Source organism: Gambusia affinis, linkage group LG04, assembly GCF_019740435.1.
Source record: "Gambusia affinis linkage group LG04, SWU_Gaff_1.0, whole genome shotgun sequence".
NCBI lineage: Eukaryota > Metazoa > Chordata > Actinopteri > Cyprinodontiformes > Poeciliidae > Gambusia > Gambusia affinis.
This window is the reverse complement of record NC_057871.1, coordinates 25623543-25642382: the sequence shown is the minus strand read 5'-3', so window position 1 is coordinate 25642382 and position 18840 is coordinate 25623543. Positions and strand designations below refer to the sequence as shown.

General features: G+C 41.6%; 1 protein-coding gene across 2 annotated transcripts in view; it reads right to left on the bottom strand.

Moving 5' to 3' along the window:
* Positions 1 to 18840, bottom strand: part of cacna1ab (calcium channel, voltage-dependent, P/Q type, alpha 1A subunit, b) — a 177069-nt gene that overhangs the window by 118393 nt on the left and 39836 nt on the right. For both annotated transcript variants that reach the window (XM_044114791.1, XM_044114792.1), the window contains exon 3: positions 15228 to 15530. In XM_044114791.1, the coding sequence (XP_043970726.1) occupies positions 15228 to 15530 (303 nt within the window). The remainder of the gene's footprint in view (positions 1 to 15227; positions 15531 to 18840) is intronic.

The following is an 18840-nucleotide window of genomic DNA, read 5'->3' as shown; positions in this document are numbered from 1 at the left end:
CCTGGAGACTGGAGCCTCAGACTGATTGGAGTAATGAAGGAAAGGTTTTCTGCTGTATTTTATCTGATTAACTGTGACTAAAAGAGAAGGAGGATTTGGGTAAGATTTAAAAAGGTCAAGCCAGACCTTTTCTATCAGTGACTGTAAGCCGTCATGTTCAGATGAAGAGAGTTTTATCTCTGAATTATACACTTAATCAGATATAATACAGAATGAGTTGGACCAAAACAACTCAGAGGTCAAAGGTTGTAAGACTGTATTTTAGCAGGTTCTGATTTTGGAGGTCGAAGATCTACAATCTACACCACAGAAGGGTTTTTATCAGTTTTCACAAACATTTAGCTTACATGAAAACTAAATGTTTATAGTTTACGGCTAATCAGATGTCAGCCTGTGGCTCTTTTAGTTCCCACTTTATGACTGTCACAGGAACGGAAAAACACAAGAGTCTTCTTTCAGCAAGCTGACTGGCAATGCACAGGAACAGGTGGGGGAGGGGGTAGCACTGCTATTATTCTGTGCTCGAGAGGAAACTCCAGACGGTTTTTCTGGCAGCTTAATAAAAAAATTTTTGGATTCATTGGAACGGAGGATTTTAGCAATTTTGGTACCAGAACCACTTTCAGGAGTTCACTGGAACCACAGCCCACATTTTCTGTTTTCTCTTTACCTTACCTTGGCAAAAAAGTAGTGAGTAATTATTAAGTAAAACATCACATATTGCCCAATTAGTAAAAGGAAACTGGACTGTACATGAAAGCCCGTCTTGTTTCCTAGATTTTTAAATGAGATTTTACCAAGTTAGCTCAGTACAAGATACCAAACTTGCACAAGAAATTATGCATAAATGCTCTGTTGCTGATCTCTCCCACCCCCACTTTGAGGGGTATATTTAAACCCCAGGAAATTGTGGTGAAAACTATTTTTTGTGAGATTTCTGTGCTGAAAATCACAGCTTGAAACTTTTCCTATGGGGCCAACAGAGAAGGTTCAGGTTTTAGTTAAAATGTCAGCCAAATTTCACGTCATTTTCACAGCAACTTTTAAGCAGCATAACTGAATTGTGACGTTATGTTGAACAGCTGTGCAGGTAAATCATTCAATAAATGACTAGACTGACAAATATGTGTAGTTTTTAGCCGTTTCATAAGCTACAAACCCGAGAGCCCTAACTACTCTTGGCCTAATTAAAGCCTTGTCAGATCTCCTTACTGCCTTTCTCCGCAGCGCGCCACTCTCTTTCTCTGTTATCCACTCCTTTACCTCGGCATCTTTGCCTCAGGGCCGCCTGATTGACAGTGGCGGTGACCCCCAGCGCCCGGGCCCTGCCTCCCCCGGTCGCCAGAACCAATCCCAGAACTCGGCCAAGATACACCACGAAGTGACAGACTGGCAGCCTGCTGACGTTTGAGCGGCCTGGACGGCCGGACCGGACTCTGTGTTGGCCTGGTGAAAAAGCCTGACTGCACATGAAGAAGATGTTGTTTTCTCAAAGAATTATGGCAGAATAATTTGTTGTACGTACAAAAAAATGTAACACTGGCAACAATAAATTGGTGCTCTGGATGGAAATTTCTGGCAGTGTTTAGGTAAATTGCTTTTGTAGTGAACCCAACATCTGATGTACTGTCTTTTAATCCGTCTTCTTCCTACTCAAGCTCAGTTTTGTTTTTAAATAATGATCTGCTTTCATGTTCTTAGAAAATTTGTCTGTTCTCTTTTTTCTTAGGTAAATGACCAGTTTCCTCAAACAGTGTGTGTTTCTCAGCTTTTACGATTCGTTTACGATCAAAGACCGTACAGGGCCGCTCTGGGTTTCCATCTCTGCAACTCAATGTGATCATTAAACGTTGAGACATTCAAGCCAAATGATTGAGTTCATGCAGGAGAGCAACGGTTTACAACATGCAGCACGCCGCGCTATCAAGGAGTCATATCAAAACCTAGGCGAAAAAAATCTGACAGCAGTCCGTCGCTTCAAATTGCTCCGTCAGAAAAACATTAGCAGCTGGAGCAAGAAAGGCAGCTGTATGTTTCCATTAAGACTTTGATATATATGAAAGTTTGAGTGTAAAGCAAGAACTAGCTTTACATTAGCTTTGCTGAACACTTATTTTTCTGCTCATGCGCAAAAACCAGAATACGATTCACTCACAGAAATGCATAAACATAAACAGCAAACACACACACACACACACACACACACACAAGCACCAAATTCACACCTACACACATTTGCCCCCACACACACACACACACACACACACACAGATGCCTGCACTAGGCTCTGTTTCAGGGGAGAGGCGCCCTGGGCTGCAAGAGAAAGCAACCAGCTCAGATCAAAAACACACATATGGAGCCTGTCACAACACCTTTTAGTTTCCGCTTTTCTTTTTCTTTTTTCTTTTTTTTATTCCCTGCATATTCTTCGCCACAGTCTCTGCATGTCGGTTCTCTTTTCCCTCCTCTCTTGCCTCCGATCTGCTGTCCACACTGCAGTGGAGAAGAGGAGAGGACGAGGGGGGAAACGGAGCCAAACAATCGAGAGCCGAGAGGAGTGGAAGAGGAGGAAGAGGAGAGATGGGTCGGGGAAGAGATGACGTGAAAGAAAAAAGAGATGAGAGGAATCAGTTTTTTAAAATTTTTTATGCAGTATTCCAATTTTGCTGGAATACTGCCCACTTTTCAAATGCACACCTCAGCATTCCTCCCATCTATTAGACCTGAAATAAAGTGCTCTTGCTGTTCAATTAAAAATAATTACTTTAATAATTATCATTAGAGAGATAATTCCCAGCATATGCGCTACTTTAATAATCAGTACTAGTGGCGGACTTGAAGACACAGTGATGCTCCTTCTTTCCTCAGTGTGTCTACTCTGAACCTCAGTCATTCTCTGAAAAACATTAACATGCGTCACATTGTAATTCTTCACTCCAAGCAAAAGCATTTCTCTGCACAGCTAGCAAAACTAGCCGCAAACAACAAACAGATGAAAAGCAAGGCTTTTTTTATATGATACCAGTTTCATAATGACCGTTGATTTTAACCTTACAAGAAATATTTTAACCGTCACTTTGTCGTGACAGATTGGCATGAGACACTTATCCCAGTGCTCCCAGTGCTCCCAGTGCTAACTTGAATAAACCAATCATAGCCCAGAGAAGTGTCTAAGAGCTGTCAATCCCCTCCTCTCTCCAGCTTGCTCTCTGCTACGCTGCAGCTAGCACTGCCTGTCATGAATGCTAAGGCTAGTTACTAGTTAGCATGGCCACTGATGACGGTGGATAAACAGCTACTCAGTAATGGAAAGTTATTTTGCTACCATTAGCACATTTAGCTGTGAGTACATGAGATTGATTGACAGCGCTAAGGCCCGCCTCCTGGCTCTGATTGGTTGTTTTTAGTCAGGAGCGGTGCATTTCTTCAGACAGTAATAGCAGCACGGGCAGGAAGTGGAGGAGTTTGATCTTTTCACAGATTATCCGTCTCAAATCAGACTCTCACAATAAGGTGAGAGTTTTAACAAATATGTAAAAATATATATATTTATTTAATAAAAGTTGCATTCTGTCCCTTTAAGTGTATTATAATATTTTATTTACCTGAAAGTAACACTAGCTGATAAACAATGAATTTGCGGTGAACAAGCTAAGAAGTTGGATAGCTTGTATTTCCCAATAGCAGCAAGAAATAAACATCATTTTTGTTAAAATTATAAAAGTAATACAGAAACGCATCATTTGTCCATGTGTAATAACATTTAATTTGCATTTTTCAATGTTATTTTACATCTATATTTTTAGAGATTTGATCATGCTAGCTTGGTGCTCTTGCAGACCTAAGCAGCTGCTAAACTGGCAATTGCCTTGGGCCGGCTGTGGCTGAAGAACAAAACAGAAATGGAGACGAAAAACTACAACATCAGTTATTAAACTGATATTTTGTATCGTATCGTCTTAACCGATGTCTGATATCAACTACCGTGTGATTATTATTATCCTGTCCGATTGGGTTGGGAGAGAAAGATGCATAAGGAAGCAGCCATGGAATATCATTGAGTGAATACAAACAAAAATTTTTTTTTCCGTTGTTAAGAAGCTATAATATGGAGAAGTGGCTGAAAGATAATGAGGAGAGCCCTTACTTCCTGTGAAACAACCACTCCAGTTAACAATATTAGACTGCAGAGCACCAGTTGTCTTTGAACTTACGGAGGGTTTCCAAATGACAGAGAGCACTGGGGAACTATTGTTACTACACAACAAATGGAAATGCACACGACTGAGACCTACGTACAGGTAACGTGTGTTACCACAGCCAAATCTTACCAAAACGGTTGAAAAAGTGAACAAAATGCCACATTATAAAACAGAACCCAACCAATCCCCTCAGAGGCAAAATGCCAGATGTATTTAGTATATTTATGAAAAAGGTGAGATAAAATTAGAGAAACAGGTGATCACCAGAGAAACAATGCCTTTTGTTGTTAATGATGTTTTTGGGGGGTTTTGTCAGATGGGTGCAGACGTTGTGCAGGTGCTCTAAAGAAACGCTGACCAAACACAAAGAACGCAAATCTATGAAAGCTAAGAATACTCAAATCTTAAGAGCAGATGGTTGGTTTTGAATTAAAGACATACTCTCCAAAATGACTATTAAAGTCCCGATTTTAATATTTACACATCCCGTTTCAAAAACAACAACAAACCTGTTTGTCGTTGGTGTTTTAATGTGTGTGGATGTTTTGACTTTGCATGTGGGATGTAAACGTACCCGACCGTGTCCCTGACTCTACTTCACATCTGACGCTCCTTGTACATCAAAAGAATAAAGCGAGTGGGAAAAAAAAATCCAACTGTGCTGTTCACCAGTAGAATATTAGCACACACACACACACACACACACACACACAGGCTGGCTAAAGGCCAATCAATAATTCACAGAGTGCAGATTGAATGTAGATCACAGACTCAACATGGGGGGAAAACACTGTGGCTGTCCACCTTTATTCTCCTCAGAGATTGTCCTGTCTATCACCTCCCATCTCTACTTTCACCTTTTTAAATATATTTTCTCTGTCGATTCGCATCGAATTTATTTGTGTATCCGTTTGGCTAGTTTTGCTAACATTCCCATTAAGCGAGTTTAAGTCGCATAAAGCTCCCAGGTCTACAAGTTGGCAGGTTTTTCGGCGGTGGTGAAATGTGGCTGAAATGTGGCTCAACATCCATGATTGCGACTTCTTGACATTAATCAAATAATCATTTAGCAAGAAGCATTGGTACTTTTTCAGCAAAAAGGGCAGAGTTGGATTTTAACATGGTCACATGACGAGCGACTCTTTAGCCTGAGCGTCGCGGTAGTGTTGGTGAAAAAGCCAAAACCTGTAGAAGTTCAGCCGAGGCAAGTTAACCGAGGGTCCAACGTGGTTCCCAGTTATCCTACGCCAAGTCATCATATTTTCTCTCCGCTCTAACAAAGCTGTAAGCACATGTGACATATATATCCGTAGCAGGGTGTGTGTAGTACTAGTGCCGCACACACACACGCCCACAGGCATCGTTTTAACAGTGCAGGTTCCTGTTTGGGTTTCATCCGTTGTGAGCATGCGTAACTTAGGCCATTATGTAGAAACCGGCCTCCTGGGACGCAGTCCTACATGCAGAAACTATATTAGGAACAAGCACAACTCCGAAGGGAGCCGGAGTTGTTGTACGCACATCTGCAGCTAAGTATAGCTGTTTTTTTTATCAATGCCATTTATCACCTTCAAACACATCTTTGCCTCTGTGTTTCTTTCATTTGTCACTGGCTTTCTAATCCGTCACACTCCGCTTTGCTTTTAGTCGATCCCTCCGTTTTTGTTTCCTCTCCTCCAATTTCTGAGGCGAAAAGCACTCTTGCCGCATAACTTCTTCGGTTATTTCGCACTCGGATAGCCGACTCGTACGTACGCCGGGCATCAGCACGAAGCACAACAGGAGCAGCCGGCACACAAAGTTGAGGAGAGGACAGCAGGGGAATCAGATTTCACCACAGTGTGATGCAGACAGACACACACACACACACACACACACACGCACACCCACACACACACACACACTCTCACGCTGAGGGAATAGCCTGTAAGGATCACATATCGCGAGTAGAGTTCTGTCAAAACAACCATTACTATGGTGCTGGGCTGTCGAGATGTTAAAGACCAATATTTAACATTTTGGTGATTTCATACACAGGTGTAATATATTTCTCAGCTCAAGTTTCTTTTTCTGTTTCAGTTTAATTTAGTTTTTAACTTCACTAAAATAGCATTTTCTGTCCCCCTTTTCCATAACAGGAAAGTCGGATTAAAATTTAGACGAGCACCAATCAGACTTCTGTTGCTGATTTCCAATTTAGGTAATTTTGTACCTCTTAAGAAGCTATGAAATTTTAGCTTATTTTAGGAAGCTAAAATAATAGCATGTGCGGGTTTTTTTCTGACTTTTCTGCCAGACACACATTTTTTTTAGAAATTGAGGCAATCTCAAGGTCAAGGTGTCAGACTAGTCACTGTGGAAAATATGATCACTATTTCAAAGCTATGACAAAATCATTGTGAAATTGAAATTTTAAACTGAATTTAGCATTTTCTGTTAGCGATTTATTGGATTGCTAAAAGGGGCAGAGCATTTTGTAAATATATAATATAGATCAAACTGTGAGGGTTTTAAATGGCTGCCATCATTTCAAAATTCAAAATGGGACTTAATGACTTTCTGTTGGGTTGTAATGAGACTTCACCGCTCAGATGGAAGCATTTTGGACGATTTATACTAAAAAATAAATGGTGACAGAGTGACGGACAAGACTGTAAGGCCTGTAAAAAAAAAAAAAAAAACACAGCTGGGTATTTGGCTAACAACGGTGAAGTTAGCATCTGACTTGTGGGTCTTAAATGTGACTCTGAGGGTGTTCTCACACCTGATGGTCCTGTGGCGTCGTTTCGATTGGGCACCAAACTTGCAACATTTGGTACATTTTCAGCTGCTGCGATTCGCTTTCACACTGCATTGTTTCAAACAACTGAAACAATGCACTTTGAAAAAACTCTTCCCCTTCTCGCCTGTGGGGGGCGCTGCAGCGAGAACCACAGAAGGAAACAACATAAAAACCCCTGGAGAAGACCCTGTAATGTCTTCCTAATGAAATATAAACAAAAATGGAGTGGTGTCAGTTTTTGCAGGATTTGGTGTGACAAATATTTTACATGGCTAATCGATTTGTTAAAGAAAAAACTGATTTCTTTTCTCTTTTTTTTTATTCCACAGCAAAAGCAAAAGGCCTTAGACGAATCACAGAAGTGAATTTGTGACTGAAGAATCCAAAACATCTAACTACAGGACTACTTTACTTGGTGAAAGCATCGTTACAGCCCCAGTTATTACTTATGGTGTTAAAAGTACAGATTGTGCTGTTGTATCACCAGGATATATTAGGATCCATTGCAGAGAGAAAGAGATTGCACAGTGAAGCGTGAAAATCCCAAATGGGGCTTTTTTTTTTTTTTTTCTTTTTTCCCTGCCAACAACTCAGCTCCACTGACTCGGCCATGTATGTGTCTGAGAGCATGTGTTTGTGCTCCAACGCCCCCTGAGGTTAGTGATACTAGTGAACAGGTGTTACAGTATCACCTGCTCCCAACACACACACACACACGCACACACAAACACACACACAAACACACACGCACAAACACGCAGAGCGCCATCAGCCGGAATGATGTCTCCTCCAAGCTGGACAGATGAAGCCAAACCACAAGCGGATCTGTCAGGTTGTGTGTGTGCTCATGCATCATGCGTGTGTTTATTTAAGCTTACGTAAGCGTTTAGTCGAACTCGACCAGCAGACGAGGCACGCTGCTAATTTCGGGCCTACAACAATCTGAGCCTTCAGGCTGTTAGAAACCCTTTTGCGGAAAAACTGAGGGTTGTCGTTTTTCTATGTGTTCAACCACTTAACACATGACAGGAGAAAACTGGCAAGTTAGTTCCGAGATGAGAAACAGGAAGACGGATGTTTTAAAAACACACAGAATTAGGGATATGATTCGTTATGAAACATTACAGGAACACAGAATTATTACAAATGGCTAGGAGTGTCCAGATCAGACATCAATGTCAGCTACTTCGTCAGATGTCAGACAAAATCTAAAATCTTCGATATAAGCGTGCCAATATTAGCACTCCACTCCAGCATTTAGTCCGCCCCAGGATTTCTAACCAGCACCACTTGTATTATTAACTTATTAGTTAATATTAAATGGGTCACTTGTTCTTCTAGATATTGTTGTTGATTATTGTTTTCTGGGTAATATCACTTGATCAATCCCTTTCTAACTTTCCACACTACAAAATAAGCAATCCACCTCTGTGCGATTCGTTCTGATATTGTATCGAGTATCGGTATCAGTACCAGTATCAGTCAATACTGAAAGCTTCGATATTGGTATCATATCAAAAATTTTAAGAAGCTGTATCAGGAGACCTCTAAAAATGAAAAGTGCAATGACATTTTTCTCTCTTTACTCTCTTTTCTTTCATCACAATGTCTCCTTCAACATACCAGAGTCTCATTGTTTTGGATCTGTAAAGGAGGACAACCAAAGTCCAGACTTCTAATGCAGCGCCTCAAATAAACCTTAAACAGCCTCCTTTGCTGTTGTGATATTACAAACACTAATATTGCAATGATTTTTGCAACTAGCTCCAATCAAAATGTCAACACTTTATAACGAAATGCAGGTTTGATACATTTAAGGAACGTGAAATATTTTTTACTTGTTTCTGACCTGCCAACGACCGCTCCGAGCCAATGAGTGTTTAGAGCATCATCAGTCGGAAATTCTCTGAAATTAGAGTCCTTCCTGTCCCAATAGTTGAGAGACTTGCGTAGCTAATTGTAACACCAGTTCCTGCGATACAACACGACAGGATTCTTTTGTACTGTGGCTTTGAAAGAAGTGCCAACACTCATAACAATTTATTCTGTTTCAGCTGCCCAAAATAAATAAAAGGAAGAAATTAATAAAATAAAGCTTCAGCCTGAAAACAACCAGAAACACAAATCTCTTGAGGACAAATATCCAGGGACAACGCAGCATTTGGTCTCCTAAAGGCTAGAAATAACTCATTTGCAACATTAATGGTAGCTTTTTAAAATAACCTTTAAGCAGGTATAAAACATACTTTTCATTAAGCTGAGATTAGTATAATAAAAATGCTTTCCTTTATTGATCTGATGTGATATTCTGATGTTAAATATGGTGTTTTTGTTTAGCTGGAAGCAGAAAATCATCATAATTACTAGAAATAAAGGCTTGAAAACATCCGTCTGTATTTAAATACTCTATATATGACATGTTGACGTAGTAAGTCAAGTTACTGAGATCAGTGAACTTTTCAATAATATTCTAATATTAAGTAAGTGAACAATGCAAACTCGGATAGTTTAAAGCATATGTTAACACACAACTAATACTGACTTTGTATTTTTAGTCGTTTTAGACTAATAGCAGAAAAATACTAAACACACAGCATCTCTGTGGATTCTACAAAACACCAGAATATACCAGAGAGGACTTTAAATCTTCTTTGGAGATAGACATTGATACTCCAGCATAACGGCACAACACTTTCTTGTTCGAAAATATATTTATCGTTTACATTTTAATAAAACCGACTTACTGAAAATACTTTTTCATTCCAAAGTAAAACAGAAATGACTAAAGTATGCTCATTTTTAGGGGGAAAAACATGGTTGGGAATTCAAGAATTACACATATTTTTTAAAACTGAATATCAGCTCTGTACATTTATTACAATTAAAGCGTCTTGACGACAAACTACTACTGAAAGCGATCGTTGTTTTTCAACGTTTGAAGGTTTTTGGTATCTACTGCCTCTCGTTTTCTCTCTCGTTCTGTGTTACTTAGTATCTACCTCTCTCAACATGTCCTTTTCCTCACGAGATACCAAGCAGCGTGGCCAGAACCCAGCTGAGCAAGCGTGAAACTCACACAGACAATGACCGCTCAGAGCAGATGGTCAGAGAGTGACACAGAATGGAAAAAAAAAGAAGAAGAAAAAAAAAAAGAACAAGCACAACATTCACATAATAATGCTGTAACCGTATCTGATGGTCCTGGGCCAACAAAATAAACAGTAATGTCTTTGTTCTTCAGAATAAAGACACGAATAAAAGAAGACAAAGGCAGGAATACTTCCTGCTTTTTTGAAAGCAGGAAGTAAAAGCTCTTGCTTTTTGCATTTCTAAGTAAGATAAGAGGAAATAGTAAATAACGACCAACCAACCCTTTATGTGTTTTGTCATTTAGAAACTGGAGACACCAAAACATCAAAATAAGATTAAATAATTTTCAAATTTTAAATGTTACATAACAGCTTTCCTGTTACAATGCCCTTCAGAACTGTTGAAACTCCTGTTAAAGATGTATATTTTTAAAAAACAACAACTATTAAATTACTGTATTTTAATCTCACACATGATTTTTTTTTAAATCCAACATTTAGCTTGACTACATTTATTTAGTGGTGGAATTCAAGTCACAAGTTTCATTTAATTTTTCACAAACATTTGTTGCTGCACTATTGGAAACAATACTGAGGAAAGAAAGGCAGTTTCCCCTCCTTGTTTTGGCTTTTAATAATCCTTGACTTTTTGCTTCCCTGGAGAAAAACGTCACGTGAAACTAAAGCCAGTGTCTTTTAGCTGCTCTTCAAAAATAAGGAAGCCAGTAGAATATTCCATTCATGCTAGTTGGTAGCTTACCCGAGGCTAATGCTAGCCAATACAAAACTAATGCTAGCTTATTTGTGCTAATGGATGGTAGAGGAATTAGGAGAACCAGTCGTTGACCAGCCAAGGCATGCTAGTTGGTAGCTTCTCTAAGGCTAATACTAGCCAACCCAAGGCTAACAATAGCCAGTCCAATGCTAATGCTAGCTTATGCTACTTGGAAGTCTATCTAAGGATAATGCTAGCCCATGCAAGGCTAATGCTGTGCTAGGAAGTAGCCAATCCAGTGGGTGACCAGCTGAGGTAGCCGAGTCATGCTAGTCACCAGCCTTTCCAAAGTCAACGGACGCTACAGGTACGTGAGTGACGGGCACCCAGCTACCGGCACAAGATGAAATAAAGTCACAAAAAAAGGTTTCTGGCACCAGCATGTCATTAACCAGATCAGTAGCTGGCTTTGGAGAGGACAGAACTAACCGTGACACGAAAGAATCCAACGATTTAAGTTCGCTGCTAATACTGCGACGTAGGAAAACTCATCAAACGTTCCTGAGGCTAGCCTAAGTCCAAATTTTACTTTCTTTGCCAATGGAAAGCTACAAAACCAATCAATAAAGTCGAACATCAATGAAGGAGACAGAATGGAGGTAAGAGCCCCTCTATAGAAAGCTGGTTGCTACAGTGGTCGAGTCAAGGTCCAGTCTCTAAATTCTCTAAAATCTGAGCCATATGGACACTAAGCTTAACTTTGATAACACCTTACATACTTTTTTTATTATTATTTCCATTCACTTTTACGCTGCAAATTATGATGCCCTGAGTTAACTAAAAAATAAGGAGAGTTTGGCAGTTGCGTAAAACAGGCAATCATATTTTTTAAAAAGTGAAAGAAGATGGAGGAGGGTACATTTAAAGAAAACGGGTTGCAGGACGAAGGAGAGCGGTGGAGAGGCGAACATGAAAGGAGCGTAGAGAGGGAATGTGAAAGTGCTGGCGAAGGGAAGGGAAGGGAGGTATAATGAAGTCCTTTGGGCCTCATGTGAAAGAAGCCACAGCATCTGCCAGCCGACAGCCCGGCTCTGTACAGATGGTGGCATGATGGGAAATGCTCGGTTCATTTTCAGATCAGAAAGTGAACGTTGTAAACACTTTAACACAGTCTTAATTGATTCTATTTTTAATAATACTTTTTTTTTTACATGTCAAAAAGTGGAAAAAAAAAACCCAAAAACTATTAAGATTTTCAAGACCAATTTCACTTCCAGTGCAAAAAATGATCCAGAGCAGCCTGCGGACAATACTGATGTCTATTTTATTTTCTATTTTTCCGTTAATCTGAGTAAGTAAGCAGGTGTGGTGAATAAAGACTGCCTGACAATGAGCGACAACCAAGCAGAACAACGACAGAGTCAAACTTCATGGTTCTGGAGAAGCTAACCGTCCAGAATGTAGTTTGAACTAGCATTTAATGCTAGTGTGCTCTCTCAGGGAAACCTGTCTAGTGTAGTAGTGACACAGTTGATGCTTCTCTCTTCAAATCTTAATTTAAGGGAGGATGGTGGGGGGAAAAGGGTGTTATGTATGTGCCAGGCATATATAGTGCCATTTCATAGCACAATCAAGTAACTATGTCCATTTAGTTGTTTATTTAAAATAAACTTTTACGAGCTTTACATCGTGTTGTAATGTTATTCCCTCATCAAAAACGTACCTGGAGTGTTGCTGATTCTTTTTACGGGAGGAATCCTTTAATCTCCCGTGGCAACCAGTCAGCTGTGCTAAACGCCTTTGAGGCACAGCTCCTCCTATGAGCTGCAGTTTCCAAGCTTCCCAGCTCTCACAGAGCAGCCCTCTGCCATGACTCCCCTACTCAGCCCCTTCAGACTAGCCAGCAGAAATTAGCAAACACCTGGCAGAACTATGCATCTACTGAGCTCATAATACAAGTTACTTCTCAGTGTAACGCTGGTAAAGACGTAGTTAAAGGGTTAATAGAGAAGCCATGTTGTGACAACATCGTGAAGGCGGAGTTTCAAAAAGAAACTGGAGCTTCTTAAAGAGACAGAGGCCCAAATTCAAGGTGTTAAATTACTAAGTAAATGTTCGTCACATTTGAAATATTTGGCATTTTTATAACAACTTAAGGTGACATAGTAACTTGACTGTTCTATAAAATGGCACAAATTGCACTAAAAGGGGAAAATGCCCCTTTAAGTGCAATTTGACTTTCCATCAAACACCTGAAACTGGCTTCCGTCTCTTTAAGAAGCTGCTACCCTTACAGACGTTCCCCCTCAGCACGCCATCAAAACAACGTTTCTCCATGCCGAGGCTGTTTACAACCATTCTTCGGAGCGTTGTATGTTAAACTCACCAGAGTTGCACTTCCACCAGGTGTTTGCTAATTGCTGCTGCCGCTAGTCTGGAGGAGCTGAGTGGAGGAGGCATGCTGTGTGAGGCAGAAGCTCAGCTAAGAACCGAAGCTCTAAAACGGAGAATGAACAAGCATTTAGGCACCCCTGAATGGTTGCCATGGGAGATTAAAGGATTCCTAAAACAAACATGAATAAATCAAAGCAACAATGGGGATGTTTTGACGAGGGAATAACAGTACAACATGATCTAAAGGTTAAAAAAAGTCAGTTTTACATGATATCTTCCCTTTATTTGCTATCTTTAAAACTTTTTTTTTTTTTTACCTTGATCTTTGGCTGCTTAGTTTTGTGATTTTGTTCCTACTCCCTCTGCCTTTTAGGTCTTAAAATGTCCAACATACACTAATCTGAGTTGGGCCATAACTACAATATCAGGAAGCTCTTAAGATACTTCTGATCTTGTCCTTTAAGTAAACACATCTACGCTTTTGGCCACAGTGAACTAGCTAACCTGGGTAAGTCAGCTGATACCAACCTTGCTACTGCCAGCGTCTCCATCTGATTGTTTAATATCCACTGGTTCATCGTCTACTAAATACTTAAACTACTGAAACCTGCTAGCATCTGACCTACTCTTGCTACTAGTTATCAGTTTGATTGACACATGAAGAGTTGTGTCTTTCCTGTCTCTAGTCAAACTCTATTTGTACTCTATTGCCTATCTAGGCAACATACATATAGCTTAGTATCTTTTTTCTGCTTATGCCAAAAGATTTTTTTTCTTTAGTTTTTAGACATTTTCTTGCTAGTTCTACTGCTTTAACTCCTCATTAAATCTTTACATGAATCTTTACAATATGTCCTCTTGGTACAATAATGGACTTCAGAGTCACTTTCATTCTAAACACACAGGTACTTTCTTTCCCCACAACCCCAACTGCCAACACACACACACACACACACACACACACACACACACACACACACACACACGCATGTTTGTGTGGCTATTTTTGTAGGGACTTTCCATTGTCTTCCATTAATTTCTACAGCCTAAACCTTACTCTAACCCTATCCATTACATACCTAACCCTGACCAAAACTCAGTTCACACCTTAATCCTAAATCTGACCCCTGACCCAAAAACAGCGTTTCCCCTTGTGGGGACCAGGCTTCGGACGCGTTGGACGCTCTTGACAAACATGCCACAGCGGCCCTCAACACGCCATCACATAGACTTGGCATGTGAACCGGACGCACCTGACGTTTGGTGTGAACATGCATGACATCAACTAACTTGCTCACTCTATGGTTACCTAGCAACAACCTGTTGAGTAACTTGCAGTGGCAATTATAGGTTTAGCCCCCGTGCCTTTTAACTGCTTAAACACAAAACAATATTGTCAACTTTGGCAGTATTTAAAAACAAAACAAAACAAGTCAATAATTATCTGTATCGGCTGAAACGAAACATATCGTGATACATTTTTCAGCAGTATCTCCAGCCCTAAATTGTATACAATTGTTTAAGACATGCATATACTAAAACAGCCATGTTCTCATAAGTAGCCTTCAGAGTTTTTTAGCCTGTTGTTTTTTTCTGCTGGATAAACCATAAGCCACTTCTAGAGTCAGTGGTAGTTACAGAGCGGATAAGAATGGGAAATAGCCATTTCCCTTACCTTCTGGTTGAATGGCGCTATACATCTCATAATGCTGATATCAGCACTCAGCTCTGACAGCAACCAACACGCACACACGCACGCACATTCACACGCACACACACGTTGCTAACTGGGTAAATGCTCTAGAACGAGATGCATCTTCATCAGTGCGACTAGTATCATCTTCAGCAGAACGATTCATTCAGAAGAAACTCAAACAGGAAAGTGCATCGCAGAAGCTCATTGCATACACACGCAGGCATTTTAAACATCAAATCTACACACAACTCCGAACTTTCATCCGCCACATTAAGGCCACACCTTAGCCGAAGCACTCCAGCCAACACACCCCCGCCGGTACCTTGGTGGGCCCGCTGTGAAAGGATATGGCCATTCGGTGATCTTTTTGGCGTACTTCCTCACCACGTTGTCTTCGCTGAAGAGGAAGAGGGAGCGGTTGACCGTTAGGCAGCTCTGCCGGACGGGTATGGGGTTGTACAGGGCCATGGTCCGGGCTCTCTGGGCCATCGACTGCTTGTACACGCGCTGCCCCCCGGGGGGCCCACCTTGCCTGCTGCCGCCGCGGCCGGGCCCCCCTTGTCCGCCGGCACCCCCGCCACCACCGCCACCACCACCTCCTCCTCCTCCTCCTCCGTACCTGTTGGGTAGCTCGTCTCCAAAGCGCGCCATTCTGCAGACACCAAACGCCAGAGGTTAGGAAGGAGCCGGGGGGAAACCTCAGAGTGACACCTCCACATGCCACCACCCCATCAGCCTCGGCTCCAAAGACACATGCAGAATGTCTCTGTCTCTCGCTTTCTGTCCTTCCAACTCTATCTAGATCTGTTTTATTTGTTTGTGTGTGTGTGTTGTTTTTTTCCTTCCCCAGGTCTTCAGCGCCAAGAAGATACCTCCATTTGTGAGTTGGGAGGACGAGAGGAAGGAGGGGAGGGAGGGATGGGAGAAGAGAGAAGAGAAGGAACGGAAAGGAAAGAAAAGCGAGTTATCGTGTATTTTTGGAATATGACGGGATATGAAACACGGCAATGTGTTTATATAATTTCTGTACAATCAGTTCTCTTAGAGGAAAAAAAATGAATATTTTATCAAGGCATCACCCTCTCTTCTCCTCTCTCTGTCATGCTGTTCTTATTTCATTATATTTGATCAGGAAAAGCCGCTCCAACAAGAAAAAAGAAAAAAAAAAAGTCAGCAGTCGCTTCTCGTTTCTACGCAGGCGGATGAATCGATCACCTCAGACGCGATCAGAATGCATAGCTGTGCATTGAGAGAAGTAGTATTGCATCCATCTCCAGCGAGCAGGCCGGCTCCAGACTGCGTCTTTTCCCTGCATCTTGTCAGGATCTGCAGTTGTCTTCCCCCCCCAACCCCCTCTTTTTCCACCTTCTCTCCTCCTCCTCCCCCTGTATCTCCCCTTCTTCTTCTTCTTTCCTCCCCCCCAACACACACACACACTCACACACACACTCAGCCGGATAAAAATAGATAAGAGTGAAATCTTTAATAATTCATTTCTTCTTGTTCCATATATCCGCAGTGTTTGATGTGGCTCCCGCTGCCACCTTTCACTGCCGCCGCGGCTTTCCGCGTACACGCAAAGACGTCAACCGACGGGGGGCTTCCCCAGAATCCGAGCCTGGTGACATTTGTTGATATTTGGTAATGGACGGTGCGGCATCCCCCCTTCCTCCTCCTCCACCTTCTCCTCCTCCTCCTGTTCTTCCTCCTCCTCCTCTTCTGCTTCTTCTTCCCCCCCCCTCCTCTTCTACAAGGCGTCGGTCACTGATTTTTGGGCGTGATTGCGCGCAATTGGAGATGAAAATACTCCGATCCTCAAGTCTACTAGTCTTTCTCTTCCTTGCGTAAAAGAAAAAAGAAGAAGGGGAAGGAAGGAAGAAAAAAAGCCAACCCCGAGTTGATTAAATAAAAACAAAAACAAAAAATAAAAACAAAAAAATAAATAAATCAAAAGATAATGTCCACGATAATCATCTATAATCCAGAGTTGGGGGAACAAGAATCCCAGACAAACAGGATCCGGATGATGGAGGCAGCATCATCATCACCATCATCAATTCTCGGTCGAAAAACGCGACGGCGGCGGCGGTGCAGGTGCGCCGGAACAGCAGCTCGCATCTTCTCCACCGCCGGGCAGAAACCGAGCACCATCCCCGCCCAGCAGCATCGCCTCCTCTCCTCTCTCACCTCCCCGCCTCCCCGACGCTCCTGAAACCCGAAAGAGGCGGCCAGCCAGGTCCGACGTCGCTTTCGCGTCTCCCTTCCCCCGTTGCCGTTTATGCGCGCGCTACCTTTTCCCTTTCCCTCTTTAGGATTTTTTTTTTCTTTTTTCGGCGCCTCTCTCACATCCCCCGCCCCCGGCTCCTTCAACCCCCCCCCACCCCCCACGGGGAGAAAGTCAACCAACGATAGTCAGTCCGACTCCGATGCGGGGAGGGAGACTGTAAACGAAAGACCCCGACGAGTGGAGATGCTCCTGCGGGTTTTTCTTTTGTTTTTGTTTTTTTCCTTCTTCTCTAACGCGTTCAAGTCGGGGTTGCGCCGCGTTCCGAGCATCCGATCGGTCTGACGGGAACCGAGCGCCACGCGCAAATCCGTGGCCACGCCATGCAGCGCACGACGCTCGGCGCCTCCCAACCCGCTCCCCGAAGCGCGCCGCAGTTACGCTACGACGGCTTCACCTGTGCGGCAAGGTGCGACGTCCGGCCTCACCTTTCAGAAAAAGAGACGCCAAATCATCAAACATTAGTTAAGACCCCAAGGAAAGAAGAAGTCCAATTTGATATATTTGAAGTTACGCATTACTTTTTGTAGAAGCGTATTGATTTGCTCTCATGGTGGTGCGTTTCAGGGCCTTTTGTTCCTAAAAAAAAAAAAAAAGCAAAAAAAAAAAGCAATTGCCATAAGAGGAGGAGTGGCTGTTTGGAATAACCTGAGGTGGCAAATTAAAGTCGATCGCAGTGAAATTTCTGCTGTGGAAGATTTACAGGGATCCTGTCACAGGCTGACTGGTGACTGGCATGGGTTTGGGGAACGTCTCTCTGCCAGCGTTGCACATCTACAGACTCACATTTCAGCAATTTTTTGCCACAAAAAAATAAAATAAAAAAGTTGTATTTTTGTCTCATTTCACTAAAGTCTTGTGTTTTGTGTGAACAAAGGGCTGCATGGTTTGCACAGATCGTAACAGTCCTCAAAATGTTTAGCAGGTTTTTTCAGCTTGTTTTAAAAAAAAAATAGAATTGGTAGCAAAAGTACCAGCAATGTCCATATTTTAAAGAAATATTTTGGTTGGAAATTGTTTTTATTGTTTTCCCAACTAATTGTCCGCATATATATACACACATACATATTTTTGCCTGAATTTAGTCTTTTTCCCCTCTAAAAATAGAATACATCAGCAAATAAGTGTTTGCTTCTTTACAAATGACAAGCTTTCTTTGTTAAATATTTGTTATCTTTATAACTTTAGAAGTTATCTTTTCCCAGAAGGTCGTGGAATATTTGTGGCTCTAAAAAAAAAGCTTAGCTGGACTAAATTCAAAAAGGACTCTTTGGGTTGCAAATGTTGCAAATACCCAGTCTGCAACATTAAATCTTACTAAAAAAAACAAAAAAAAAAAACATTTTATTGAGAATATGTGAAAATAACCTGACGGGAAATAAGTAGCTTTGCATGGCATTGCAGCTCACTGCGGCTTAAAAGACGTTAGAGATACTTTGTCCTTCCATTTCCATCCTTGATGCCGTTATGCAATTCTGAATCCACTGCCAAGTCTAACAAATGTATGTTCAAGTGTCGTTCCCTGCAAACCATCTTTGAGTTAAAAACAGAGTAAAATCTAATTCAAGACATCCGATCAGTTTTTAGCCAGCGTGATTTTGAATGGCCTCCCAGTTAATAAATGTCAGAAAACGTCTGCCAGCTAAAGAAGCAGAACTAACTTTCAAGAGGAAATAAG